Raw genomic sequence first — 27,059 nt, forward strand, 5'->3', positions numbered from 1 at the left:
CCTGTCTTTTGTTGCAATCGGCAGCACATACCGCCAAAATGCCGTCCAAATCTTCTGGACGCATTGAAAAAGTGCGGAAAAACAAATACTCAACACCCCATCAAAAAAATCACAGATGGGAGTCCTTCTCCACGAAAATCTCAAAGTTTAATTCCCTTCAACCGCTGCGAAAAGTTCGACGACATGATCTCGAAAACGAAGACCTGTCGACGGCCACATCGTACTTTCATAATGGATTGCAAAGGTGGAGCGAATTGAATATTTCAAAACCGTTCAGCTTTTTCAGGCGAGATGTTCTACCACTATCAGAAAGCTTGCCGCAGATTCTGCATTTTGAAGATAAGATCATGGGATATCTTGTCCAATATATTTCTTTGAACGACAAAGATGCATTGGAGCCTCTTTTAGATCTCATGACTGCCTTTGCGCATGATTTGGGTGTACGATTCGAGAAGCACTATTTGCAGAGCATAAACTTGTTGCTGGACATTGCTGGCAAGACCCAGCCTGTGGAGGTTATTGAATGGACCTTTGGTGCTATGGCATTCTTGTTCAAGTATCTCTCGAAGCTTCTCGTTCCCGACTTACGACCAACGTACGATCTTATGGCACCTTTGCTCGGACGATCACGACACCCTCAGTACATTGCTCGTTTCGCCGCCGAGGCAATGAGCTTTCTTGTTACGAAGGCGGCTGCGCCTTCTCATAGAGACTTGGCCCTCAAGTCTTTTGTTGAGCATGTCAGAAACGATCTTATTGGCACGGCCGGAACTTACCAATTTACGCTGTACAATGATGGTGTGATGACAATGTTTGCTGAAGCTATCAAAGGAACTGATGGCATTATTCATTCTACCGGCGGTGCCATTGTATCGGCCCTCATTGACGCAATTCCCCAGAACGAGTGTACGCTGTCTCGAGAGAATATTTGGTCAGATGTCATATGTGGAGTTTTGACCAGTGTTCTGCACCACGGGAGGGCAGACACCATGGGCGAGTTTTTGGAAGAGATATTCACAAAGCTTAGGTCTAAGAAGGAGCTTGTGGAAGGGGCACAGGTACAGTGGATGGCCGTGCCATATATCAAGATTCTTGGTGTTCTAGCCGGAGTGAGACGAGGCTCTCGTATCAGCAATTGGGATGGGCTTCTTCGAGATTTCACCGACATTCTGAGCATGACGGGCAAAGGATCCAAGGAGATAAGACAGGATCAAGTTGATATCCTGTGGAATTCCATCATGGTCAAAGTCGCCATCGTTTGGTACCATGCACCTATGGACGCCTTGATACCCTATATCGCAACTCTCAACCAAACACTCACGAAAGAGCCCTTTATGCGATGGTTCATTCCTTTCTGCGCATACTTTTGCGATCTTGACACTAGCCGCTTTGGTAGCCTCTTCCGATCCGAGTTTCAGAAGTGAGTAGTCGTCCGACATAATTCGAACTTCACTAACAACCTTACAGATTTGTTGCTGGTCACTGGTCGCAAGGACAAAACGAGGATGTCCTTTGTGTTTTGCTTCCAAAGATGATCAAAATCCGGGCTTTCCCACCGCTGGGCGAGAAGGATTGCTGCAGATTGCCACAAGCCTGGCAGGACCAAATTGTGTCAAAGTTCGAGCGCCTAGAAATCTCACCCTTTCCTGAGCGCGGACCGTACAACAAAGACCCCCAAGAATGGCGGGATCGGTGTTTACCAAAATACGCTGGTTTGCTGCAGCTCCTTGAGCTTACCGCAGTACACCCGTCCACAAATGCCCGAATTGCCGAGTTGTTATTAAGAAAGTTGAAACTGGCTCTTCGACCATCCTCATCTTTGGCATCTGATGAGGTTCATTTTATCGTCAGCCAAGGATTTCATGCTTATTTGCGCATGAGCAAGGCAGCTGGATCAATTGACACCTCTTTGAGCCCGTTACTTCGTGCGGCAGTGCCAAGATTTGCACGCTCGGTTGGGTTTCTGCAAGCATATCTGGCTTACGAGAAGGCTCAAACGGGTGCTCCTGCAACCCCTGACAAGATGGAGATAACAGGTGGCCACAGTCCAACATCAGAAGAAGACCCTACGGTTGTATCTTTGGTGGAAAACCTCAGCTCACCTTCCCACGAAATCCGATTAGCGTCCCTTGAGCTGCTGAAGCAGATGAGCGAAACCGAGGCATTGACGAAATGCGTGGAAACCATGCTGCAAATTGAACAGATGCCGTTGAGTCATGAGAATACCAGAGCTATCGCAATGCACCTGCGAAAAATTGGACTGCACTACAACGCCATCGATGCGGCAACCTGGCTGCGGGACGGAATCCCAAGGTTCATATTTGGTTTATTGACTGTGAAGCTGTCCCCAGTATGGGACGAAGCGGTGGAGAACCTGAAATATCTCACTCAGTCTAGTATAGGAGAAGAAGCTGTTTCTGCTATCGCATTTCAGTGGATTAACCAGCCATCCACAAGATGGACACCGCCTAATCCCGACAGCGCCGGTGGAGATCGGAGATTCTACACGGATTTCGAATGCACCGCTCTGGGGAGCCTGGAACAATTGGCCAACGTAATACAAGACCTGACCGAGAAGGCAGACGATTCGCTTCTCAAAAATTTTGATCAGAAACAACATTTGGCTGAGCCCACGCCGCCCACTGCAAGATCGAGAGCCCTCAAAGTCTTCAATGCTGCTCCAGCTGTTGCCGAAAAGCGGTCCCGGCAGCTTGTCCCTCACTTCCTCTGCTGGGCAATAGATGAAGATGAAGCCGATGGTAGTGAAGCTGCACGTGCTCAAGCATCGACTTGGTCTCTGGCTGACCGCAAGGCTCTTCTGGGCGTTTTTGCACAGTTCATCAATCCAAAAGTGCTCTACCAACATGAAAAAGTTTATGAAGCACTGCTGTTGCTTTTGGAGAATGGTGACGGCGAAGTACAGAAGCTGGCTCTCAAAGCTATTTTGACCTGGAAACAGGATGGTGTCAAGGCATACCAGGAGAACCTAGAGTACCTTCTCGATGAAGCCCGATTCAAGAACGAGCTTGCAGTATTTCTCCAGGGGGAGGATGTTATCAAACCGGAGCACCGATCCGAGCTAATGCCTGTGCTTCTTCGGCTCCTCTATGGCCGAACCATTGCCAAGAAGGGTGCTGCCAGTGGGAGGAATGGACTGCAGGCCACTCGACTTGCTGTACTGCGAAATCTTTCGGTCGAAGACATGGGAAGATTTCTTGAAATCGCCGCAGGCAAGTTGAAGCACGTTCAAGTTACTGCGACAAAGGCCCAGCGAAAGAAGCTGTTCAGTGAACCTATTATCACGACCCGGAAACAAGTCGGCTTTTTAAACATGATCTCATCTCTTATTGCTGAACTGGGGGCTAATGTCGAACCATACATGAATACCCTTGTCAATGCGGTCTTGTACTGTCTTGTTTATTCTTCAAGGCGGCTACGTGGCATGTCTGGAGACGATGATGCCAAGGACGAAGAACTCGGTGAGAAGAGCAGCGACTTGTCATTACTCAAATCGGCAAGGTCCATGGGCATCAAGTGTCTAACAGCACTCTTTCAAAACGCACAAAAGTTTCAATGGGACCCTTACCAAGAACTGATAATCGAGGAGGTTGTGGCACCGAGGCTTGATCTGCTCCCAGTTGAGACAACGCAAGGTGTTTCTGGCATGCTTCACTTGCTTTCTACTTGGTCAGCTCTGCCAAAAGCGGCCATGTTACTTGGCCCACATGGCGAGGTTCTACCCCAGGGTGTGCTGCCAAACTTGGTTGACTGTATATCTAAGGAAAAGACGAAAGATGACGTGAAGATATTTGTGCTCACTATTCTTCAAAACCTAGTCAAACTTGCCTTGGCACCAGCCCAGGAATCCGAGTTCAATGAGATTATCAAGGCTGAGCTCCTGGAAGCCAATGCTACGGAAATTCTGTCAAAGATCATAGTCGTCTTGCATACCAGTGGTGTCAGCAATGATCTCTTGGAGGCTTCTGTGGAGACCGTCTTGGCTCTCGCGCCGGTTTTGCAGGACTTGGATAATACTCAAACCGTCATTCGCATGTGTAGCTTCCTCTTGCAGCAACCCCCTCGCCGAGTTAATCCAAGGACGAAAGGTCGAATTTTGCTCATTGTTGAACGCTTTGTGGCATTGCCTGACGCAGCCAAGGATCAGACCTTATTGTCAGATGTTTACAACACTCTTTCGTCCTTGTTCAGTTACTTCAAAGATAGAGAGAACCGCCATTCTCTTTCCAGAGCTATGTTGGCGATTTCCCAGCAGGATTGCGAAGTTACAGAAATAGCCAGTTTCTGCAACGAACTTAACACTTTCAAGGAGGGTCGAATTGACGAACCGGATTATGACCGTCGTCTTGCCGCTTTCAATGCTATTTCCATGGTTCGTGATGTTCCCTGGAGTCCCAAGCAATGGCTTCCCGTCATTCATAATCTCATCTTTTTTATCCGCATGGATGAAGAATTTGGTGTTCTGTCGTCAAATTCTGCAGATGGTATGCGACGCTATGTCCAGGATGTGGCAAACTGTCAGTCAGATGAGGTGAAGCCCGTCTTCGATAATCAGATGCGTACAATTCTTCTGCCTGCAATATACTCTGGCTCAAGGGAGCAATCAGGCACTGTACGCAGAGAACACTTGCGTGTCATGGGCTACATCATTACCACAATGCCCGGGTGGGAACCAGTTGCCGATCTAAGCGGGCTTCTGACCGAACGCAATGAAGATTCATCCGAACCGTCTTTCTTCTTCAACATTTTAAGTCCCGCTACTTCGAGACAGTTGGAGGCGCTACGAACCCTTGAAACAGCGAACACAGTGAAGCAAATGGGCAGTCCGAATCTGAGCCAATTTTTCATCCCTTTACTGGAGCACTTCATCTACGGACGCGAGTATGGTAGTGATGACCACGGACTTGGAGCGCAGGCCACGACTACGATTGGTAATCTGGCGCTGTCTTTGAATTGGAACCATTACCGAATGACTCTCTATCGATATATTAGCTACATCGAATCGAGACCAGAGATGCAGAAGTACACCATCCGACTACTAGGAAAATTTGTGGACGCCCTCGTTCTGTCATCGGAGAAGAACAAAAATGATGGCATGGATGTGGATGGAGACGGGGCGAAGGCGACTTGCTTGAGACTCCAGGCCACTGTCCCAACCATTACTAAACTGTCCGTTGACGTACTTGATTATATCCTGCCGCCTTTGATCAAGCACCTGCACGAGAAGGACGAGTCTGAAGTTAGCTACCGTGTCCCTGTCGGCGTTGTGGTCGTGAAACTATTGAAACTGCTGCCTCCTGAGCAGATGGAGCAGAGACTGGCTGGAGTTCTCACCGACATATGCCACATTCTCCGAAGTAAAGCTTGGGAATCCCGTGAAATGGCGCGGGACACTTTGGTCAATATTGCGGTTGTCCTTGGATCATCTTTCTTCGGCTTCATTCTCAAAGAACTACGCGGGGCCCTTACGAAAGGTTACCAGCTGCATGTTCTCTCATATACGATGCATTCTATCTTGGTTGCCACAATACCTACTTTTGCGACTGGTGACCTGGATCACTGCCTTTCTTCTATCGTTACCGTTATCATGGATGACATTTTTGGCGTCATCGGCCATGAGAAGGATGCCGAAGGCTACACGACACAAATGAAGGAAATCAAGAGCAGCAAGAGTCAAGACTCCATGGAACTGGTGGCTAAGAACGCGTCTATTCGTCACCTCATTGATCTAGTTAAGCCGCTACAGGCTCTTCTGCTGCAAAAGGTTGACTTGAAAATGGTGCGCAAAATTGATGCTCTGATGGGCCGCATCGGCTCTGGCCTTCTCCAGAACCCTGACGCTGGCTCTCGGGATACTCTGGTTTTCTGCTACGAAATCATTCAAGCCACATATCGGAGCCAGAAACCAGAAGAAGCCCCAAAGATGGATCCTAGGGTGAGAAAGTATCTCGTTCAGAAAGGAGCAAAAAGGAGTGGCGAGCGTGGTAGCACGACGAAGCACACTTATAAATTGGTGCGCTTCGCTTTCGACATTTTGCGATCCATGTTCAAGAAGCATGACGATCTGCGAACTCCGGAAAATGTTGCAGGATTCCTCCCTGTCATCGGAGATGCTATTATCGATGGGGAGGATGAAGTGAAGATCTCTGCATTTCGTCTTCTCGCAGCACTTGTAAAGGTCCCATTCAACTCGGAAGATGGCACCGGCATCTACCGGGTTGCTGTGAAGGAAGCTTTCAAGAGCATATCGCAGTCGACGTCCACCACGACAGAAATATCCCAAGCAGCTGTCAAACTTTTGGCTGTATTATTACGTGATCGCAAGGAGGTCGTGGTCAAGGACGCTGCGGTTGATATGCTCCTTGGAAAATTGAAGGATGACTTCACAGAGCCTCTTTATCGACATGTTACCTTTAACTTTTTGCGATCTGTTATGGATCGTAAGATTGAGACGGCTATGGTTTATGATACTTTGGACTATGTTGGTACAGTTATGATTACGAACGATGACAAAGACACGAGGGATCTAGCTCGTGGTGCCTTCTTCCAATTTATCAGGGAATACCCCCAAAAGAAGGCTCGTTGGGCTAAGCAGCTGAACTTCATTGTAGCCAATTTGAAGTATGATCGAGAGGGCGGTCGCTTGTCAGTTATGGAAATCGTTCATCTCTTGCTCATGAAGTCTTCAAACGACTTTGTTCAAGAAATAGTGGGCACATGTTTCCTGCCGCTGTTCTTCGTTCTTGCCAATGATGATAGCGAGAAATGCCGACTGTCAGCAGGGGAACTGATGAAGGAGATATTTCAGAAGGCTGATAAGGAAAGAATCCAGAATATCCTCGGACTCCTACGAACATGGCTTGATAAGGAAGATAACCCGGCTCTGCAGAAACTGGCTTTGCAAATCTTTGGCTACTACTTTGAATCGTATGGCGATGCTCAAAATAACAAGAAGGATTGCAGGCTGGTTTTGAACAGATCTGCCGCAATCCTGAAGGCGGACGACATCGAGAACACTAACGGTCAGCTAATTGAGACGACACTCGATGTTGCTCGCCTGCTTGGCGGGTGTATGAGTGAGGAGGCGCTGTCCGCAAAACGGGAAGAACTATGGAGAGACGTTGCTCGCTATCTCCGTCATCCTGAGCCATCTGTGAAGCTAGGGGCGGTGAGATCAGTAAATTCTTATCTTGCCGATTTCGCCAGGCAGCGTACTAAAGCCTTTGCCGGAGAGGCGATTGATGGACCATACGGCCTCACACTTGATCTCGAAGACATATACGATTTTACGCGGCTCGCACTTGGCTCACTGAACAGCAACGACATTGACGAGGATCTTGCCTCAGAGCTAGTGCAGGTCATTGTCTTCCTTGGGACCTGTCTCCCTGTCTCGACGACTGTTGAAGCAGAGGTTGAAGAAGAGGATGCTGAGGAGCAAGATGAAGACGGGGCAGCCTCAGGGAAACGGGAAGGTGTTGACTATCTCTTCTGGAGACTATCACATATTCTCCGAAGAGAAATTCCTCCCAGATCATTGGCGATTAACTCGAAGGTCGCCGCCATGGAAATCCTGGAGACCGTCTGCCGACGTGTACTCATTACTCCCAGCCGACCTTCGCTCAAGACTGTGCTTGTGCCTCTGCAACAATTGACTGATCCCTCTATTCCTGTCCCTTTTAGTAATGATGAAGTGTTCAAGACTAAGCTTGAAGGGGTCAAGACTAGAGCTCAAATCATGATGGACTCCCTCCAGAAGAAGTTTGGCACGGCAGAGTACAGCAAGGTTCTTATGGAAATCAGGGAAGAAGTAAAGGCAAGAAGACAGCAGCGATCAAGCAAGAGAAAGATTGAAGCAATTACGCAACCGGAGAAGTATGGCCGAGACAAGAGAAAGAAGTTCGAGAAGAACAAGGAGAGAAGAAAAGTACGATCAAAGGAACAAAAGCTGGCGAGGCAATCATTCAAGGGGTGGTAGGTTTTGGGCATTGGCATGGCGTTTTACGGGGATTTTCCATGTGCATTATATGGTGTTTCAATACCAGTCCATTTCATATCATGATAAAAGATTATTTTAGATGAATATTAAAGCGTCAGTATCATGGCCAATTGAGCCGTTCATTTTTTCATCTTCTATATTTCTCCCAGCATTTTATGAGAAGGGTATCCTGATTCAAACGCCGACGCCAGTCAGTGCAATCCTACAATGCCACTAATCGTACAATGGTATGGTAGCTAGCCACCTGTATGCAACGGCAGACCATCACTCCTTCACTGTTTCTGTCTGACCACTTGTCTCTTCGGGCCAGAATTCAATATCCCCATCCTCACCAAGACTGCCTCTCTTGACCAGTCTTCCCCTTTCCCGCATCAAGTCCTCGACTTGTAACCTTCCTCTCTCCAAAAATATTCAAATGGTCGCTGATGACATGTCGATTTCGACAACTAGGGCAAGTAATGAGCACTGAGCCGGTGTGGTACCCTTGCTTCGAGACATTATGGTGGCTGCGATGACCGCATGGCACACAAGTAAACGACAGCTGGTAGTATGCAGGATTGACCTCTGGGCGCTCCCCTTCGCTTGCGGGCGCCTCGCCGGATTCGTTTGCTTGCGCTTCGGCTTCGGGTTTCAAGTATACTGGTTTCTTGGGTGGGCGGGGAATCGAGTGTGCTGCTCGAACGACGATGGGGGAGAAGGGCTTTGCAGAGCGGAAGGCGGACTGCTGCAAGGGGATTGCGCGGAGCCGTTGGACGCGCAGTTGGCGCAGGGTGAATGAAAGCAACGGTGTTGCTCTTGATGCCATATTATGTGATGTGGCGGATGCTTGGTGGATTGGTTGAGAGCAAAGGGGGCGGTAATTGCCAGCGGTTGTCGAAATTTCTGAAGAGCTTGGTTGGTTGGGGGAAGTTGAAGTTTTGCGATCGAGAGAGAAACCAATGGCACGTCATAAGCCTGGCGGGTCCGCGCGAGACAGACACCTGGGCTGGGTTGGAGGGAGTCTTGAAGCATGGGTTGCGATGTCGGAAACATTGAAGAGCGGTAGGATATTCTCACATTTAATATCATTTTTAGATCCAAGAAATCCCAGAAGACGTATTACGCCAAGTTCGATGTCTTCTCATTCTGAAGTTGTGCTGAGGTACGGAGTACCGAATTGGAGATGCAGACAGGCAACTGATCTCGCAGCTGAGTGGAGCTCTTGCCTGATGTGATTCCGTGTAAGTCGTTCCTGGCCAGTATGCTCGGAATCCGGCCAAAAAAATCCATGGCGCCTGCCATTTGAGAAATACTATGAAAATTTCTCCTTGGTTTGCTAAAAAGGAAATACTTGCCTTCGGTCATGCCAATTCAAGCTTGAACACAACCTACGACGCCCGGCATCCTCTCCAAATCAATCTAGAGCATCACATCCTGGCCAAGTCCCTGGATAAGCTGCAACCATGAGAAATTTCGTTGGTTTACTTGTTTCCTGCCTTCTGGTCCAGAGCGGCCTTTCTATAGCCGGAAGCAATGATCCGATCATGGCCCTGACGCTTGTAAATCAGGCTCGTCAGGCCAAAGGCCTCCAACCTCTTTCATGGGACGCCACCCTAAAGGCTTACGCTCAGTTTTGGGCAAATGAAATGGGAAGCGGGAGACAGCCCTTTGAACATGCCCCAGTGTCATATCGACCGAGCCAGGGAGAAAACCTGTACGAGCAATCCGCCGGACAGTGCGACGCGGATTATGACAACCCTATCCAAGCGGCAATGCGTGCCTGGTTGTCGCAAGAGCGTTTATATACCGGCCAGCCGATAACTACTGGAAAAGAGCCGTGGCTTCATTGGTGTAAGCACAGATCTGCCTTTCCACTAGCGATGTCGTTCGGGAACAAGCTGATATTCTGAGTAGCTCAGTGTATGTGGTCTTCGACCACCCGGATTGGCTGTGCTCGAGCTTACAGCATCTCCGAGCCGTACAAGTTCTTCGACGTTTGCCGGTTCGCTCCAGAAGGGAATATGTGAGTAAATTGCAGGTCGGATAGATTCTGCGTGTATTCTCGCTGACAGGCTTAGTGTCGGTCAGAAGCCGTTTTAGGTACATCTGCAGTCCCAGTCACATCAGACCATCTCTTTGCGCAAAATATTAAAATATCATGCATGAAGAAGACGAGTTATTATTACTATTTGAAAATTTGGTGCTGAAAGGTTCCAGAAGTTTTATGGAGGCGACAATCCTTTGAGTTGGACCAAATTATGTTGTTAGCCAATACATGCCATGTGCTTGATGGGACTGCCACTTCGGTTTGCTACAGTAAAACCCACGAGTGCTGGACGGTCTGAGATAGTAGATCTATTGGTTGTAAATATCTCCATCTGGACGGAGTAGAAGTATCAGATGTTATCAAGCAGTCCTTTGTAGGAAAAAAAAAAAACAGAATCTGGTTGCATGGCTGAAGGAGGAAACGTGCGGCGAATGGCGCGGTCGAGAACAAAAGATGTGGCTAGTGCACAGCTACCTTGGCGCACCGCCACATTCCTTGTTTGCGAAACGGAATATGCCGAAATTTTTGACCAACGCGATTGACAAAGCGACAGATGCACGAGTCGCGACTGTGGAAGCTTCAACCACCATCGAACCTCGTCCAATCCATCCACGCCACCACCATCCCAAGTGCGATATCCATCAGTATCAACCCGGAACGACCGCTAGATAGCCGATTGTCGGGGCCGCGCTTTTGCAGTCAATTGCGGACACGGGGTTTGCCCCTGCCCCCCCTCTGCTGCGCGTTGCGATCGCTTCACCACAGCTGCTCCCTTGCGCCAGCATGACCTGACCGATACGGTCGTTTACTGCACATCATGGAACGATCACGACCTCAAGCTTTTCAATCATCTTACGCGCCTCGCCTGCGCGCTTACAACAACTCTCTCCTGACGCCTGTGCTGCCCAGTGCACCCTCGGGACCCCTCTCGAGAACGACGAAGCGAGGCACCACCATCATAAACTACGCCGAAGATGGTTATGATGACTTGGAAGAAGATAGTGACGACACCCGCCGTCGACCGACTGGCCTAAGGAGTCTGCGCAAGGAAGATTCTGCATCCAGACAAGATTTGGCTGAGAAGGCTGGCAAAGACACCAAGGAGCCTGTGGAAGTTCAAGGCATCTGGCGCGACTGGATGGGCAAGAACCGAGCACTAAAGAGCGACCAACAAAATGCTGCGCAAGCAAGCCTTCCTCTCACCCTGATTCCTATACGGATCGATCTCGATATACCGGCGTTCGTTCCTGCTGCGGCCTTTCCTATTCCGAATACCGCTGCGGTTGATAGCTCTCTTCCTCAGTATCGACCTGGTGAGATGACAGTGCCGTACAAGCTTAGAGACATATTCTGCTGGAATCTGCACGAAACACTCATTACTACTGACCAGTTTGCGCAGACTCTCGCCCAGGACCTGGACCTGCCTAACCGCGCAGTGGTGGTTGCGGAGATTAGCAAACAGATTAGAACTCAGCTTGAGGAATATGCAGGTGTTGCGCTTCATCCCTTGTTCCACACGGAACAGAATACACCGGCAGCGGTGCCGGCGCCGCCGGCGCCGGCCGCAGGTGGTGCCAATGGGACTGCTGTTGGAACACCAAGGCCGACTCTGATGATGAAGTCAAGAGAAGACTCGCCGGCCTCGATTGCCAGAGCACTTTCACGACCAGATACTCCTGCTCGAGGTGGCGCCGGCCCGGCAACCCCGTCGCAGACTGCAGCACCAAATGTCACGGCGGAAGCTACACCGATCCTGCCAGACTCTGACGACTATAACCCCGATGATACCTACCGTTGCATCATCAATCTGAGCCTTAACCTGTCGTCCATGTTGTATACGGATAAGTTTGAGTGGTCACTACTTCATCCTCCTGGCACAGCCGAGGCGTTTGCAAAGATGACTTGTGCGGATCTGGGATTAACTGGCGAATGGATACCGGCAATGACCCACGCAATCTATGAAGCCGTTCTACGGCTGAAGAAGGAGGCTTGCGAAGCCGGCGGCTTGGTTGCTGGCTGGGGTGGACTACAACAAGACCTGCCCAACGATGCGGCTTTGGGTACGGAAGCCGGGTGGAGATATGATCCAGACCATCTGGCGGATGATTGGGAGCCCAAGGTTGAATTCCTGAGCAAGGAGGAAATAGAAAAACGAGAAGGGGAACGGGAACGAGAAGCCCGGCGACTGCGTCGTGAGACGGCGCGATTTAGCTCGACAGCCGGCATGCTGGGAGGCACGCCTTTCGGCGCCCCTGCGGAAGTGGAGGAGGAGAGGATGGGCCGAGGCGAACGATCGAAGAAGAAGCGACGGTTTAGAAGTCTCAGCCCGCTGAACCGCAGTGGAACGCCTGGAGGTCGTGGAACGCCAGATGTCGGTGGCTACGGCGGTGGAGGCGCATTGACAGACGTCGAGAGACACACGTGGAGGTGCACACACTGTCGAGTATGGGGGACCAGTGTCTGGGCAGTTCGCGATGGTCCTGCCGGCCCCAAGGTGAGTCGAATGTCCTTGCAGTCGACAACGTCCTCTTGCCCCATTCCACGATGCCTGGTGCTAACGGGACATGCTACCAGTCTCTATGTGCAAACTGTGGGTATTTATATGAGCGTGATCGAAGGCTCCCTCGCCAGACCAAAAACCTGCATATGCAAGATCCTCGAGCGGCCTAGGAGTCCTCCGTCACGCAAAGCGGCAGGGACAAGGCGGACAAGGCGGACAAAGCCACGCCCGAGCGGCGCTCTCGGCAAATCTCGACCGGCTCTCCCCAGTCCGCATCACGCTTGTACTCTAGTCGGGGGCGCTTGCCGTCCAACTCGAGAGATTGGTTGCAGACACTTCCCATCACAAGCGGGGACCGTAGCCTTGGCCCTCTGATTGCTCGAGCCGTGGAGTCTGGTATACAAGAAGGACGTTCAATACGGCTATGATTTTGACAAGAAAGGTATTCACAATTCGTTTAGGGGAAGGGGCGTACAGGGAAAGTTCTTTCATGCTGCTTTTGATATATATTGTTTTTTTTATTTTATTTGCCTCGGTGCTACATTTGTGAAATGAAGGGAGGGAGGGATGGAAAGGGGGCATGGGTGAGAGAACTTTGTCGATTTATCTATTTTTTTTTTTTTTCTCATTTGAGAAAGTTTGGGTGATTTGTTGGGAGGGCGAATGGGGAAAAATCTCCGTGTAGAGGTAGAACGGGATGTTAGGCGTATCAATATTGCCGATAAATCATGAAGCATTGGCGGCACACCGTCTCTCTTCTATCCTGGATATCGTGTGTGTTCTAGAAGGCCCCTTTGAGATATTCTGGCACCATCTCCATTGCCTCTGCCCGTCGACACGATGCACTCCAAACGGTGCAAAGTGCGTCTGCTCGGGGAAACCATCTGAGCCGACGGCATTTCTGGGTACGGCACATGCAGAGTTCGCATTCAACCACCACCATTCCGTGGCCAACATGGCGGAAGCAGTGGCGCAGCGGCACCAAGGCCCATGTCCATGCCATCTGTAGGCGCCCATCATGATGCATGAATACAGAGTGCATGTTTGATGAAAATATAATCTCGTCTATGCTGGACCGATGAAGAGAGACGGCTCGAAAGATCTAGACTGCCTGCACAAGAATTTTAGGTGAAGGCGTTGATGCAGAGTTTGACAATGTACCTGTCTGCAGTACGATGCGGTTTCCAATGCCAACTACCATGTCACTCCAACGTCTTTGCTACGCTGGGCCGGCTCTTGCAAGAAGGGATCGCGGACCGGGGCGCGGGCGCTGCCCTACTCTGGCATACATGATGCTCAAAACCATGGCTATTTATACTGCAAAACCACAGAATCCATCATGTTCCCAACTACATGCTGCCTCTACCAAGTCGACATCTTTAAAACCCCTCGTCACAAAGATGACAACTACCTGTATAAGCAACTCCGATTTTACACGTTCCTCTGTATATACTTGCTCCAAGACGAATGATTAGTACCCTCTGTATTTATGAAGGCGGCCATGCGAGAGACAAAATGCTGTCGAGTAAATGAACCACAACAATCAAGAGGTGACGGCTGCAGTGCTTGGATTAATACTGTTGTTGATATTAGCTGTGTGCATTTGCTCTGTTCTGGGCATTTGACACGTCATTTTGCCAATTCTGAGTACAGGTTTTTTTCTATTTTTAAAGGTTTTCGATTCTTGATAGCAACCAAAGCACATGGGAGTCCGCAGTGTAATACGGACATAGCCAGGAATGGACAAGCATCAAGAGCCGCGGCCTTATGCGTACATGATTCGGCCGTGCTCGTGAGTAGTATTCAAAATAGGACATACAAGTGCGGGTATTGTATCCTTCTGTTCCTTTGCAACAAACGCCATGTGTCCGTCAAAAGCCCATAAACATACATCATTTTTCAAACTTGGCCCCCCCAAAGAAAAGGTCAGTCATGTCAACTATTGACGAGGTCCTCCGTGCATCATCTGAGTTGCACCCACTCCTACCCATCTCATACTAGCGGGTGCCTGCTGGCCTTGAAGTTGAACTACTCCTGGAGGAGTGATGGATTGGACTCCATTTTGATACTGATTGTGACCAGACAACTGGCGAAGATTTCTCAGGCGGTCCACTGTCCCGTTTGACAATTGCTCAAAGCTCCGCTCAAGCATCAATGCATCTTCCCACTTCATCCCGTAAAGCTGCAACGTCTTGGGAATGCGTTCTAGACACCAAATAGTTCTATCGAGATTTAGATTGTTGCCCACGGGCATATCAGGTCTCATATGGCGGCGAGGTATGGGCGGAGCAGGCGCAGAACCAGGAGGAGCTGGTGGAGGTGGGACATGTGCCCCAAAAACGAGTAAATCCTGTGCGTCTCGCAGCACAGCCAGTAACTGATTGGCCATGAAGTAGACTTTTAACGCATCGTGGTATGTGTAAAATGCGCTGTTTAAGCCACTGTATGCAATGTCATACATGTTGTTGAGATACTCCAGAGAATACTCGAATATCAGGACTCGAATGTAGTTTGTGATTTGAGGTGCTCTGGCTGACGGTGCAATGCAGTACACATAGCTGTAACGTAGCTCCTGCTCAAACATTTGCCGAATACCAGGTGATAATGTGTTGGGGAGGGACTCCTGCCATTCTCTCATATCTAAGCACATCTGCCAAAGAAATCCGGTAGGGTTCGGCAAAGGAGTCGGCTCTGATTGATAAAGAACCTGGTACCAGTATGACTGGGCTCGGCGGAGCTGGAAAAGTAACAAGGCCGGATCCGCAGATTGAGGTCCGGATATAAGTTTCGAAGTGGCCGGCTTATCTCCCAAGTTCGACATTTGAGGGAACGCAACATTAATGGATTCGTCCGCAAACGAGAAGCTCCGAGCATGGGCCATGCTAATAGCACTGGGCCAAGTAAGCATGTGATGACACACACGAGATAGGGGAGCAAGCGAATAAACTGACCGGTCGAGAGCATAAGTACAATAGAATATCTTGCGTCGCATATCAAGAGCGGACCGGTCCGACACTGACGATGTGGGAGGGTCCTGGTGCAATCCCAAGTCAACCACGGCCCGTGACGTGAACCCTATTAGATGCCATGTATCAAAGTGAGCAGGATCCAGCATGGAATATATGGTTAGTAGAAGTAGCGACTGGATCTGAGTGACATATCCCGGCGCAAGCGCTCGATCTGCATAAGACATGGCTCTGCAAACGAAATTGACACCGCTAACATAACACTCATCGTTGATCTTGCGACTTTGAGAGGTAGACCCGATGGCAAGAACTAGAAACAGCAACCAGTAATCTGAGTCCCTGATAACGCGGTCGTCTTGACGATATACATCGTCTAATATTGTCAAGAGCGCAGTCTCCGAGAAACATGGAAACAATGAGTAAATATTGGCCATAAAATACTGCACGATGGTATTGGCGGCCTGCCTAGAAGGCATCATGGATTGTGGTGACTCTGATAGTGAGTCTTTTGTCGTAACAGCCAAGACAAGCCTTGCAAAAGTAATGTTGCCCAGAGAAGGCTCAAAATCTCTAGTTGTGGCATCGACCGATCTGCAAAAAGGTAGACTGTCAGAAACGGTGCCGGAGGCGGGAAAATGGGGAAAACAGGAGAAGGGCGACAAAAGCGCGCTACTAGATAAAGCTCATACAGGATACCAAAGTCTGATACTAGGGAGTTGACGTCTAAGTTCTCCCGGTTACGCGCCGCCTTGCGATGGATCGCAGCTCGAATAGCCGCTAGGGAATCTCTTCTATCCGCTTCAGTGAGGTTGGTGTTAGTAGTACCATCGGCTTCATGCTGTCCAACGGAGGCTTTTCGAGATTTTGCATAATCCAACCGTCGTTCGAGCTTCTCGATGCGGAGTTCTAGAGCAGCGACATAACTGTTCACACAGAGGTCAGCCCGGACACGGGCAGAATTCGTCGGCCTGCCAACACACCTCCGTTCTTTGCCTCTGGCAAATTGATCATTGGCTGCCGAGCATTCATTCTCACGACCTGCCTTTTCACAGGCGGTGCAAGCAGGTAGTTTGCCATCACACTGAGATTCACGAGGGGTTAGCTACGAAGACCAATCCTACAACCATTTGGCGGAAGTACTGCGTACCTTGACCTTGGCGGCACGACCTAGGCAGATAACGGTCAGTTGGGGGAACGGGCAAAATTCACTAGAAGGGCTTCATGATATTGCGTCAACTCACATCGCGAGCAGGCCGATACTGGCCTTGAGACCCTCAACAAGGGATTTCGCGAGAAGCTAGTGCGGGGCATGGCGCATTGCTTTCGCAAGAACTGCGGTGCGGAAAACTGAGCGCCGTTGGAGTCTGAGGCCGGCCGGGCAAAAGGCCCGATAACTGTGCTTCTTGGGAGAAGACAAGATGAGCAAGGCGATGTAGATGAGCGTCTAGCAAAGCTCGCAAGCACAGGGACTAGCAGTGGTGAGGTATCCCGAAGCTGTCGCGCAGGATGTGATGGTGAGCTAGGCGGCTTACTATTATTGACTGAGCAGGGTGAACGAGTGTCGAGTGCGAGTGGGATGGATGGATGTGCCACAGCCGGACCTGTATTGCATTTCGACGACGGGCAGCCACAGAATCAACCCACGGACTGAGGCGGCGTAAGGCAAGGGCGGGGGCCAGTCGAGGCTCTCTGGCGCTTTCTGGAGACTGAGAAACCACCAGGATCACAAGTCCGCGACAACTGGGGTAAGATCAAATTGATCCCAGCACCAGCCGGGCAAGCCAACTAGCGTGGCGGAGAGACGCTAGGGCTGGGACCAGCAAAATGTGGGAAGTCGAAGGTTATGCAGAATATAATGCCGCCCTAGATCAGCCATCGAATTATCATGGCCGACATGTTGCTGCCAAGCAGCGAGCAACCCCACGCTTCCCTTGTTTTCTTTCAACCACCAAATGCGACGTGAAATAAGAGCTGTGATGCGAGACGGGCGAAATAAAGGTCGAGAGATGAGCTGGTTGGCTACGATTGCTCCATATAGTTCCTCAATACTCCATCGAGCCTCCTCATAGACAAGGCTGGACTGGACTCGAGAACGGACGGCGACGGCGGGGAGTGCGAGCAACAAGACAGGGCCAGTCCAAGAACTCGGAGAATCACGAGACAAGGGAGACGGAATAGTAGCAACTCCAGGTTGCATGTTTCATTCAATCTTGGCCAAAGAGAGCGCCACCTTGGTGGGGTCAGTATCAAAACTGGCCAAGAAGAAGAGTCGACAATGAAGGAGAAGCTGCTTAAGTCAGAGTAGTCGGGAAGCTGCTGCTGTGTAGGCGTAATGGAAGTCGATACTTGGAAGGAAATGCCATTTCTAGAAGGCGAACCAAGGGTTGGCTGGTACCAGAGAGAGTTTTGTAACTGGCACGTACATGGTCTGTCAAAACAACACACACACACACACACACTCTCTCTCTCTCTCTCTCGCTTTGTGGAGTGTATATTTTTCTGAAATTACATCTTTAGATCTTCTCCCGAACTGGTGTCAGCAACTGCCCACCACGATGTGCACCCCGTCAACACGCAACATGCAATCAATATATGGCAGTTGGCGCCACTCCAGTGCGTCAGTGGAAGGAGCACCCGGCAAGAGCGATCAGAAAGGGAAGGAACAATGTAGTTAGTGTATGTCAGGGGTAAAACACGGCACACGGACGAATGATGGATGATACAAGGTCTTGTCTTATTCCAAAGTTTTTCTCGCCTTAACACTCCTGTTCTCCGTCAGTCCGTGCTATTCTGCATGCAAGTGTGCCGTGCTTCTGGCTGTTTTCGACGACAGCAAGAGGGTCCAGGCACAAGCGGACGGGCTCATCGGGGGTTCGGAAGCCAAGGCCGGAGGGTCCACGTTTTGAGTTTTTTTCTGCAATCCTTTCTCCCTAGGCACTAGGTAGTTGACCAGGGTGCTGATTTACATCTACAATGCCACCCCATCTTGCCTGTCACCCATGGTGCTCCGTAAAATACGATGCAGGTTTCTGAGATGTCGGCATTGCTATTAATAATTCATGCCTTCCCGCGCTCCTGGAAGCCGACCGACTAGACTCTAGGCAGCTATTTCTCGAAAGCCAACAACACCAATGGCCCACGGAATGCGGAGCCTCGTCATCGAGACTCAGCGAGACGATCGAACTATGCTGTTGCACGATTGGCTGCCATGTTGATACATGACGAACTTGCCACTTAATAGGGTTCATGGCTTGCGCGCATCTTGCTCATCCACCAGCCACAGCCCCGGCCTTATCGTTGCGAGGTTGATGCATTTCCGCGCTCTTGGGGACATCTGCCCATCTAGTGGGTAGGCTGCATACCTACCTACCTATGTAGTAGTTGGCAGCGAGGCTAGAAGCAGAGTGCGGATAGTTCTGGTGAAGTCCGCATCTCGACGACAAACGCCATTCCACGTGGCAGCGCCGCGCATCGAGGTACGAGCCAGGGAATATGATCGTTTCCCAAGGAAACTAATGTTGACAAAGTGCATGATACAGCAGCCTCTCAAAGCATATCTCACGACCGCTGGCTGCATACCGTGCGGTTGTATATGCGGTTGCTCGAGTCAATCACATCGTACGCATGCATTTCTCTGAACAAGAAAGTGATGCGAACCACTCCTTATACAGACTCGCGGAAAGTTAGAGAAGCATTACTCGAGTCAACAACGAACCGTTGAACGACCCTGGTGCTCTTGGCTGTGTGGACCTGCGGCGCTTTAGTGCTCCCGAGACTCTCCCAAGCTTGTTGGGATGTGGACTTTTCAAAATGAGTCAGTCAAATCATTGTCATTTTTTAGATGCTGCCTGCCAGACCCAATGGCCCTCGAAACTGTCGATAGTGCGTGTGCCTTTGCCACAAGCGGAAGGATCAATGGGGCATTGTTTCTAGTGCTTGCCAAGTCCGCAGCCCGTTCAACCAAGCGATGCAACGTCGACCTGGCTGGCACCAATGCCCGCCGACTTCGGTCAAGTTCTGCCGATGGATATGCATATGGCTTAGAACGACAGACGGCCATCCAGGCGTTAATAGGTACTAGGTACGGAGTACTACTTTAGTAGGTATGTCGGCGGTAAAGGGTCTGGTCAAGCATGCACATGCACGTTTCGAATAAGGGAACATTGAATGCACCCAAGTACCCGGGGTAGGCGCCTGGGTAATTCACTGCCCAGTACTTAAGTATGTTGACCTCGAGTCCTTACCACAGACATCGGAGCCTACAAGGTAGCAGTTGCTTGTCAATTGACACAGGAGTACTACTACTCCGTACCCGGCTGACGTGCTCAACTGCCCAAGTGCCCAAGCGCCCACGCCATTTCTGCAACTGACGGGTAGAAGAAGGCTGGAAGGCCGCTCGCCTGCACGGTCGCATTCCGTGCCAATCAGCACGCGCCCAACCCACTAATGCGCAGACGTTCCTGCTGCCCCTCTTCAATGTTTGTCAGTCAACCAGCTGTGTATCTAGGTACCGAGGCAGGTCCCCAGAGGTAGGAGGGTACCTGGGCTCGCTCATTCATGTCTGGGGGGTCCTTGTTGGTCATCAAGACCCTCCTAAACCTCCATGTCAGTCCCTCCTTTCCGCCAAGCACCGCTGACCACGTCCCTGAGGCGAGCGAGAGCACGTCTCAACCGCGACTTCATCCTGCACTCTGCACTCTGCATTCTGCGCATCACCTGCTCAGTCGCAGCCCCCCTTTGCCGACCTTCTGCTTCTTCTTTCAACCGCCTTTGTCGCTCGATCCATCAAGCATATATAGCTGTCATCGACTCTGGCGACTACTCTTTAGCCACCTGTTAGCCCGCCGCTATAATTTTTGCTTTGTCTGGAAGTCAGCGTGTGAACCTTGTCGCTCTCCGCAACCCCTTGGACTTGTGTGCTTCCTCCACCGCCTCGTTGCGGATTACTGGGACAGGTTGAACTTGACATCAAAACGATATTGGCCTGACCACTACAGCGAACCTGGCCGGCAGCTCGGTACACACTGCGCCCTTCTCAGCCTGTTTCCGGCGGCCCGGTCTCAGGCGAGGCCCCACGACGTACGCAGACTTGACTCGACCAGTCGCACCGGACTTCTTGTGCAACCCGTTGTCGTTATTCAAATACGTTGGGGCGTGACGATTGAACAGGCGCATTTTTGGTCAATATTCACCTCTGGCAAGGTGCATGCTCTAGAGCCAAGCGGGTTGCCAGCAACTTGAAGGACCCCATCATGGATCCAGCACACATTTTTAGGCAGGGACTTGGGTCTGCCCCGGCCCGCCCAAATCAACCATATACAGCCCATTATCAAAAATCACGAAGGTCCAATGACGATCTTTCCGATGATGACGGCTCAGGTCACCGCGTTGCCCACACATTGACAGCCTGCTGTCGCTGTCGTCAGGTATGACTAGCCTACCTGCCAGCATGCACTCATATTAACAATTATGTCATAGCGGAAAACCCGCTGCGATCCGTCTTTGCCACGATGTTTGCCGTGCGAGAGATCTGGTTCAATATGCGAATACTTGGATACTGCCAAAGGCAAGAAAATCAACCGATACTATGTCATTAAGCTTCAGGACAAAGTCAGGGCGCTCGAGGCCGAGTTGGCCCATTACACGGATGATGAAAATGATTATCCCAAGACTACTGAAGACATTGTTCGACCCGGAGGCATGATCCGTCTCAAAGCAAGTGATGAAACGTCTAGATACTTGGGGCCCAGCAGTGGCATTGCTATGACCAGGTTGTTGATGGAGGAGGCCAAGAGATACACGGCATCCAACCGCATATCCGATCTTATACCGGAGGTACGGGCTAGAAGCCAAGCTCGGATGCAGTCTATACAAATGACTGGACCACCAAATGGCAGAAAGAAAAGCTACCCGATGCTTAGCGAGGGCCCTGCCCATGGTCTGCCATCTCGCGCAACCATGGACAAACTTATCGAGCTATTCATTCAAAAATGTATGGTTTCCCAATTCCAAACTGGCCACACTCTGTAGACTTGGAGGAAGTACTAACTTGACTCAACTTCTAGCACAAGTATTTTGGCCTGTTCTCCACGAGAAAAATTTTGAGAGGGACATGGAAGCAGTGTACAATGGCGACGAAGACCCATACAAAAACTTTGTGCTCCGGATGGTTATTGCTATTGCCCTTCAAAAATTCGACTCACAATATGCCGGGTTAGCGGACAGCTACTACTTAGCAGCCATGCAGTACGCCGAGGCTGTAATACGTCCCAAGGATCTCAAGACTTTGCAGTGTCTAGTTTTGGTCGGCCACTATTCGCTCCTCACCCCCACGAAAACACCAGTGTACTATGTCATTGGCCTTGCGACTCGCATCTGTCAACAAGAGGGCTTAACGGACGAGCAGACGATCACTACCGGCTATAATTTGGATGAGCAAACCATTGATATGCGACGACGCCTTGCGTGGATTGTGGCAGTCATGGACTTTGGGTTGTCCTATCACATGGGGAGACCCAGTGGGTTTGCAACAGGAAATGACAAAGTGGATGTGTCCATCTTTTCCACTGTTGATGATGAGCACATCACGGCAAATGGAATCAGTGCAGGCCCTACCAGTCCACGGAAGGTTTTCGCTGCTCACTTCTATCAATGCCGAGAATTGCAAGCAGAAATTCGAAGAACTCTGTACGAGCAAAAGCGACCCGAACCAAATAACGACTCACATCCCTGGTTCAATAGTATAGAAAAGAAGATGAAGTCTTGGCTGGATGCTGCGCCCAGGAATATCCAATGGGGCCCTTCATGGTATACCTATCTCTGTTTGGACTTCTTACGTAATGTCTGTGCTAACAGATGCAACAGGTGTGCCACCTTCTATCACCATACTCGGGTGGTTCTCTACCGACCTTCGCCGCAAGTTCCCCAGCCCTCCGCACGGGCAGCTACGATTTGTTTTGAGAGCTCTACCTTTGCTATCAACCTGGCGGAAAAGCAAATGAGCAGCGGGTTCTTCAGCGTCACTTGGCTGCTACTACTTATGCTCACTTCGTGTTTAAATGTCATTCTATGGTCAACGTCATACCCGGAAGTTCGGCAGGCCCATTCTCGACAGGAAGTGGAGGATCTTGTAGCCAGAGCGCTGGCATGTCTCGAAAAGTGCGCAGAACGATGGCCCGGCACTCGTTATACGGCCCAACTATACAGCGTCATCTCCAATGCCTGTCTGCAAAGCTACGATAGAGCTCCTGACAGCCAGCATCCAATGTTCTCCTTCGCCAGTCCATCGTCGGTCGCTGAGCCACAGTCATCACCCGACAGCTATGTGCAGACTGGGCCTTCTCAACAACTCCCGTACCTGAATCCTCCCCAATTTGGCTTTGTATTCGATTCACCGCCAGAGTCTATGAATGCATATACTTTTGATCCGAACTACCCGCCACCTCAGCCGACTTTCAGATCTAATTCAATTTTCTGCAATCCTGCTACTGATGCAAACGGGAGGAGATTCTCATACTTCCCGCCCGAGGGTTCACCAGAAGATCATCCTGCCCACTCTGTAGTAGGTCACAATCAGACGACTTCGCCTTCTGTAGACCAGTCGAGGCAGATCCCGACGCCACCTGATTCGATCCCGACTGGCACCATGTCGGCCGCCACTCCCAATACCACGCTATCGCCGCAAAATCTGCCATTGCAGCCGTCGGCTCTATCCGACGCTTCATCTGCACCTCGTGTTGTGCCGATGCAAGACCACATTTCACCTCCGCAAAGTGGGCAGCCAACTCAATTAACGCCCAACTTCACCACGACAAGGCCATCGGTGCCCCAGCGGCCATTGCCGGCCACTACTTCCGCTGCTGATTGGTTCTCCCCTCCAGCTCCCTTTATCTCGCCGTACAACTTTGGACCTATGAGTAGCAACTGTTTCAACGACGCAATGCCTAATAATTTTGCCGAGGTGCCAACTGGTAGCCTTGGTGGGCTGCAGAACATGGCCACTGGGTTTGATGCCCCTGGCCAGTACGGCTTCATTCCCGGGAGACAAGGCAGTCTTACTCACTCGCAGCAATTGGAGCTGATGAATGCGCTGGAAACAGAAGGTATTGGAGACATTGATGCTTTTTTGAATGCTGGAAACAACATGGCAGATGTTAGATGGTGTTAGAAGTACCACCAAGGAGAGCGAGTTGCCGGAATTACTGCAATTACGGCATGTAATTTCTCTCTCAAGCATGTCGCCTAGTTTTGTACCGGACTCTTTTTTGGCTTTTGAGACAACATTATTGTCATTGAAATGACGAGTGGTGTTAGGGAAAGTGAGCGGGCGTTTATTGGATGGCAAGGGATATTGTTATATACCCAGAGTAACCCAAGACATTTTAGAAAAGGAAGATGCATTGCAAATATGGAAACTCGTGCGGACGTGCACAGTAAGACAAATTCATGGCAGTCACATATTCATAGAGTCTCCCAAAAGTTCAAACGCTGTGCCGATCCGTTGTTTTGCATGTACTTAAATCTTTGAAAGCCGAATACTGCGAATACCCTCAGCCAAGATGTCACTCTGACGGTATTCTCATTTATCCGTTCATGTCCAACCTGCTCATGTCGGCCTCCACCGTGTCGGCTTTGACACTTGCCTTTTTAGGCCGCTTCTTTCTCTTTGCTGTGCCTGTCACTACAGGCACTTCCTGGATCCAGCGTACAATAGCTGTTGTTCTCCCTGTAAGGAACGGAAAGTCCTTGGCTTCGTCATCGGAATTCCAGTGCCGAAAGGGGTCGTGTTTGGATGATGATGTGGATGATGTTAGGGGTACAAGGTTAATTGTTCGGTCTAGAGCACCTGCTTGAGATGAGGTCTCCAAAGGCCTGAACTTTCGATTGTCTGGGGAGAATGTTTCTGCATCAGCTTCTCTTAGAAGGGAGGTGGCAGCTGCCGATAGTAAGTCGTTTGCCGCCTTGCCATCCAAGGGGGCAGGCTTGCATAGAGCCTCCCAGGTTGAGCCTAGGAGAAGCCAGTCCTTAGTCCGGCGGAGGACTTCTACCCAGTCAGACCGGGCTGGTGATCGGGTGGCGTGAAATACGGGATACCCGTCGCATAATCGCACGAGACGGGCGACCATGTAAGCATGACGTTGCAGTTCCTTTACCGACGTTTGCACAAGACAGTGGCAGAGTAGTAAGGAATGCAAAGCTTCAGTTAAGAGGGGATGGTATGTGACTGCTTCGCTTGTATCCGGCTCTGGGCCTGTTTGCACAGCAATTCTGGCTTCATCCCGGACCCTAGTTTCTTGAAAAGCATGTGGAGGAAGATGCGGAGGCGGCACGGCCGCAAAGAGGTCCGATAAGCGGTATACAACGTGCTTTTGTTCGAACGACTTGGGAGGCTTGCCAATACCTTTCGCTGCCTGCGCCACGCGGTCGTTGAACTCGGAGAGAGTCGCTTTTGACAGATTAGGAGAATAGTCAAAGTAAGAGAGGAAGGAGGTGTAGTCCTTCAATGCGCGTTTAGCCAGAGTTTTCACAAGCCTTCGATGCTCAAGCCGCTCGTTTGACACGTCTTGTGTCTCGCTAACACCTTTGAGTGTTGTGTTCGGATTTCCATTCTCGCCTTGAGATTTGTGAAGTGGTGAAGGGTTAATGCTATTATCGACATGCTGGCAAGCCATCATGATGTTTACCGAAGCTCGTTGAAAGAGCAGCTGTGCCACAAGACCACTTGGCTGGTCTTTTTCTGGGAGAAGAATGTCCTTGCTTCTTTCTTTACCGTGAGACTGGGTCTTCCGAGGGCCCAAATGGCTCTGGGTTGAGTTATGAGGCTGAACATGGTGCCTCTGTAGGGCCAGCGCCAGCGCCGCCGTAAGATCTTGTATTGCACCATCAAACTCATGTCGGAAAGCTTTGACCGCCGCCCGAGTACGAAGGGCTTCTGCTTGGTAATGTGCCGATTCAATTATGTCAGTCAAAGCTGAAAGACTTGTAGTCTCGACCAATTGCTTCGACGGAATCTTTTCATGGAAAAAGTGGACATATTTGGCGTTTAGGTCATCCCGGTTTCGCTGCAATACCAGACCACCGACTTCTTCCAAAGCAGATGAGCGTTGCATTGCTGCAACGCTACAAGCTATCTCGTCCAATCGATATGCATGGGCAAGTTTCTGGCATGCCTGAGCTCTGATGCGTAATTTTCTATCTCTACTCAGCTTTGTACCGTGGCTGAATGGGTTAAATTTCAGAGCACCTCCGTTCACATTGACAAGCGTCGAAGGGGCTGAATCACTTGCAGCCCCCAGGGCAAAGTCAGTCGCTTCGTCGACAGCCTTGCGAATTTTCAGGACATCAAACACAACTGCCGGGTCAACGGGACGAGGACGAGGGGTGTTGTAATTTATGTGAGCGATGGTTTCCAGGATCTTGGTGGGCAATTGGAGCCATGGCCCATGAAAAGACGATATATGACGCCAATGCCTAGAGTTTCTAAGTTAGAAATCGTCTAGAGGGAGACATTCCACTGTCACCTGAACTGTGGTGCAAAGGTTGCACTCGCAGACATGTTGGGAGAGTACAACTCACTTGTTGCGGGAAATTATGAGGCAGGTCGACGGAGGCGTTACAGAGACGTCTTTTTCTAATTTGAAGCCCTTCGTAGTAGATGGCACTGGAGATGGAGCAAGTTTGTCAGATGGAGCGCCCATCTTGGTAGGCGAAGAAGCATCGCCATCGCTTCCCAATTCAATATTGCTGAACGGCCTCTCTATCTTGGAGGATTTGGTCATTCTGAGAACGATTAGTGTCGTAGAATATTTTTTTGGCATGTAGCTGAGGTTTCGGTATTTCAACGTGGCGCAATTTCGGGTGAAGGTAAACTCCAAAGATGAAGAGCGAGTATTAATGTGGAAGTCAAATCGATGGATGTGAACTTGATGATATACATGTCACAGAATATAAATGACATAAATGATTCTGTAAGAAGAATAATGGAATATCTAGAAAAAGAAGAAGAAGAAGAAGAGACACCCAAGAAATAAAAAGCGAAAGAATAAATTGACCATGTGGCGCGGAAGGTCAACATAAGTCGGGAAGGGAGCTCTCAAAGGTGGGATGCAAATCACGTGCGGCGTGTTTACACCATCATCTGGTGAGGTTATCCCAACTTTCAAGTACTTCTTTCCCACTTGCACGTCGAATGCTCCATGTGAAGTAGGAATTCTCGACCCGAGTGTGTGTTCTATTATATGGTATGAAACTTGAATGGTATTCTTATTCTTTGTCCATTGACTGATGGCTATCGCTAATACCGGGAACTGTCTTGTCTTTCCCTTTGAAACGAGACTCGGGCGTGTTTGAGGCGAGATATGGTCCAGGCTCAAATAAAGGGCCGCACTTGATGTTGATAGACATTGCATTGTTTCTGCACTCGAGAAACATCTCACATGAATACGATCATTTGATTCGCAGTCCTGACATGTGAGCAATATCTTTTTCTGTCATTACGTTCCAAGATTAACATCGAGCGTCTAGTTTTACGCCACCCTTTCTCTCACATCCACA

General features: G+C 50.1%; 6 protein-coding genes across 9 annotated transcripts; 3 read left to right on the forward strand and 3 right to left on the reverse strand.

Moving 5' to 3' along the window:
* Positions 1–38: 38 nt before the first annotated feature.
* UTP20 (U3 snoRNP protein) lies at positions 39–9,160 on the forward strand (the record flags this gene model as incomplete). Its single annotated transcript, XM_007811183.2, has 2 exons — positions 39–1,420; positions 1,468–9,160. The coding sequence occupies 2 exons, from the start codon at positions 39–41 to the stop codon at positions 7,991–7,993; spliced, it is 7,908 nt and encodes a 2,635-aa protein (XP_007809374.2). The 3' UTR covers positions 7,994–9,160.
* On the reverse strand, positions 8,343–8,819 carry J3458_003141 (uncharacterized protein; the record flags this gene model as incomplete). The annotated part of the gene is made up of 1 exon (XM_007811184.2): positions 8,343–8,819. One exon carries the CDS (start codon positions 8,817–8,819, stop codon positions 8,343–8,345), a length of 477 nt encoding a protein of 158 aa, XP_007809375.2.
* A 1,457-nt stretch (positions 9,161–10,617) lies between the features above and the next one.
* SFH1 (Chromatin structure remodeling complex protein sfh1) lies at positions 10,618–13,375 on the forward strand. Of its 2 annotated transcripts, XM_066117602.1 has the most exons (2): positions 10,618–12,534; positions 12,615–13,375. In XM_066117602.1, the coding sequence occupies exons 1-2, from the start codon at positions 10,858–10,860 to the stop codon at positions 12,708–12,710; spliced, it is 1,773 nt and encodes a 590-aa protein (XP_065977389.1). In that variant the 5' UTR covers positions 10,618–10,857; the 3' UTR covers positions 12,711–13,375. The 2 variants fall into 2 exon arrangements, with proteins under 2 accessions (XP_065977389.1, XP_065977390.1); XM_066117603.1 differs by having other exon boundaries at positions 10,618–13,347.
* A 747-nt stretch (positions 13,376–14,122) lies between these two features.
* Positions 14,123–17,947, reverse strand: J3458_003143 (uncharacterized protein). Of its 2 annotated transcripts, XM_066117604.1 has the most exons (5): positions 16,748–17,562; positions 16,654–16,673; positions 16,196–16,587; positions 15,492–16,097; positions 14,123–15,431 (listed from the first exon to the last, which is right to left on the reverse strand). In XM_066117604.1, exons 1-5 carry the CDS (start codon positions 16,815–16,817, stop codon positions 14,480–14,482), a joined length of 2,040 nt encoding a protein of 679 aa, XP_065977391.1. In that variant the 5' UTR covers positions 16,818–17,562; the 3' UTR covers positions 14,123–14,479. The 2 variants fall into 2 exon arrangements, with proteins under 2 accessions (XP_065977391.1, XP_065977392.1); XM_066117605.1 differs by having other exon boundaries at positions 15,492–16,429; positions 16,487–16,587; positions 16,654–17,947.
* A 2,203-nt stretch (positions 17,948–20,150) lies between these two features.
* On the forward strand, positions 20,151–24,472 carry J3458_003144 (uncharacterized protein). The gene is made up of 3 exons (XM_066117606.1): positions 20,151–20,932; positions 20,985–21,498; positions 21,572–24,472. Exons 1-3 carry the CDS (start codon positions 20,759–20,761, stop codon positions 23,671–23,673), a joined length of 2,790 nt encoding a protein of 929 aa, XP_065977393.1. The 5' UTR covers positions 20,151–20,758; the 3' UTR covers positions 23,674–24,472.
* On the reverse strand, positions 23,504–26,565 carry J3458_003145 (uncharacterized protein). 2 transcript variants are annotated; one of them, XM_007811188.2, is made up of 2 exons: positions 26,082–26,565; positions 23,504–25,976 (listed from the first exon to the last, which is right to left on the reverse strand). In XM_007811188.2, exons 1-2 carry the CDS (start codon positions 26,321–26,323, stop codon positions 24,089–24,091), a joined length of 2,130 nt encoding a protein of 709 aa, XP_007809379.2. In that variant the 5' UTR covers positions 26,324–26,565; the 3' UTR covers positions 23,504–24,088. The 2 variants fall into 2 exon arrangements, with proteins under 2 accessions (XP_007809379.2, XP_065977394.1); XM_066117607.1 differs by having other exon boundaries at positions 23,504–26,565.
* Positions 26,566–27,059: the final 494 nt, after the last annotated feature.

This window comes from Metarhizium acridum (assembly GCF_019434415.1).
Source record: "Metarhizium acridum strain ARSEF 324 chromosome Unknown scaffold_13, whole genome shotgun sequence".
Lineage (NCBI taxonomy): Eukaryota > Fungi > Ascomycota > Sordariomycetes > Hypocreales > Clavicipitaceae > Metarhizium > Metarhizium acridum.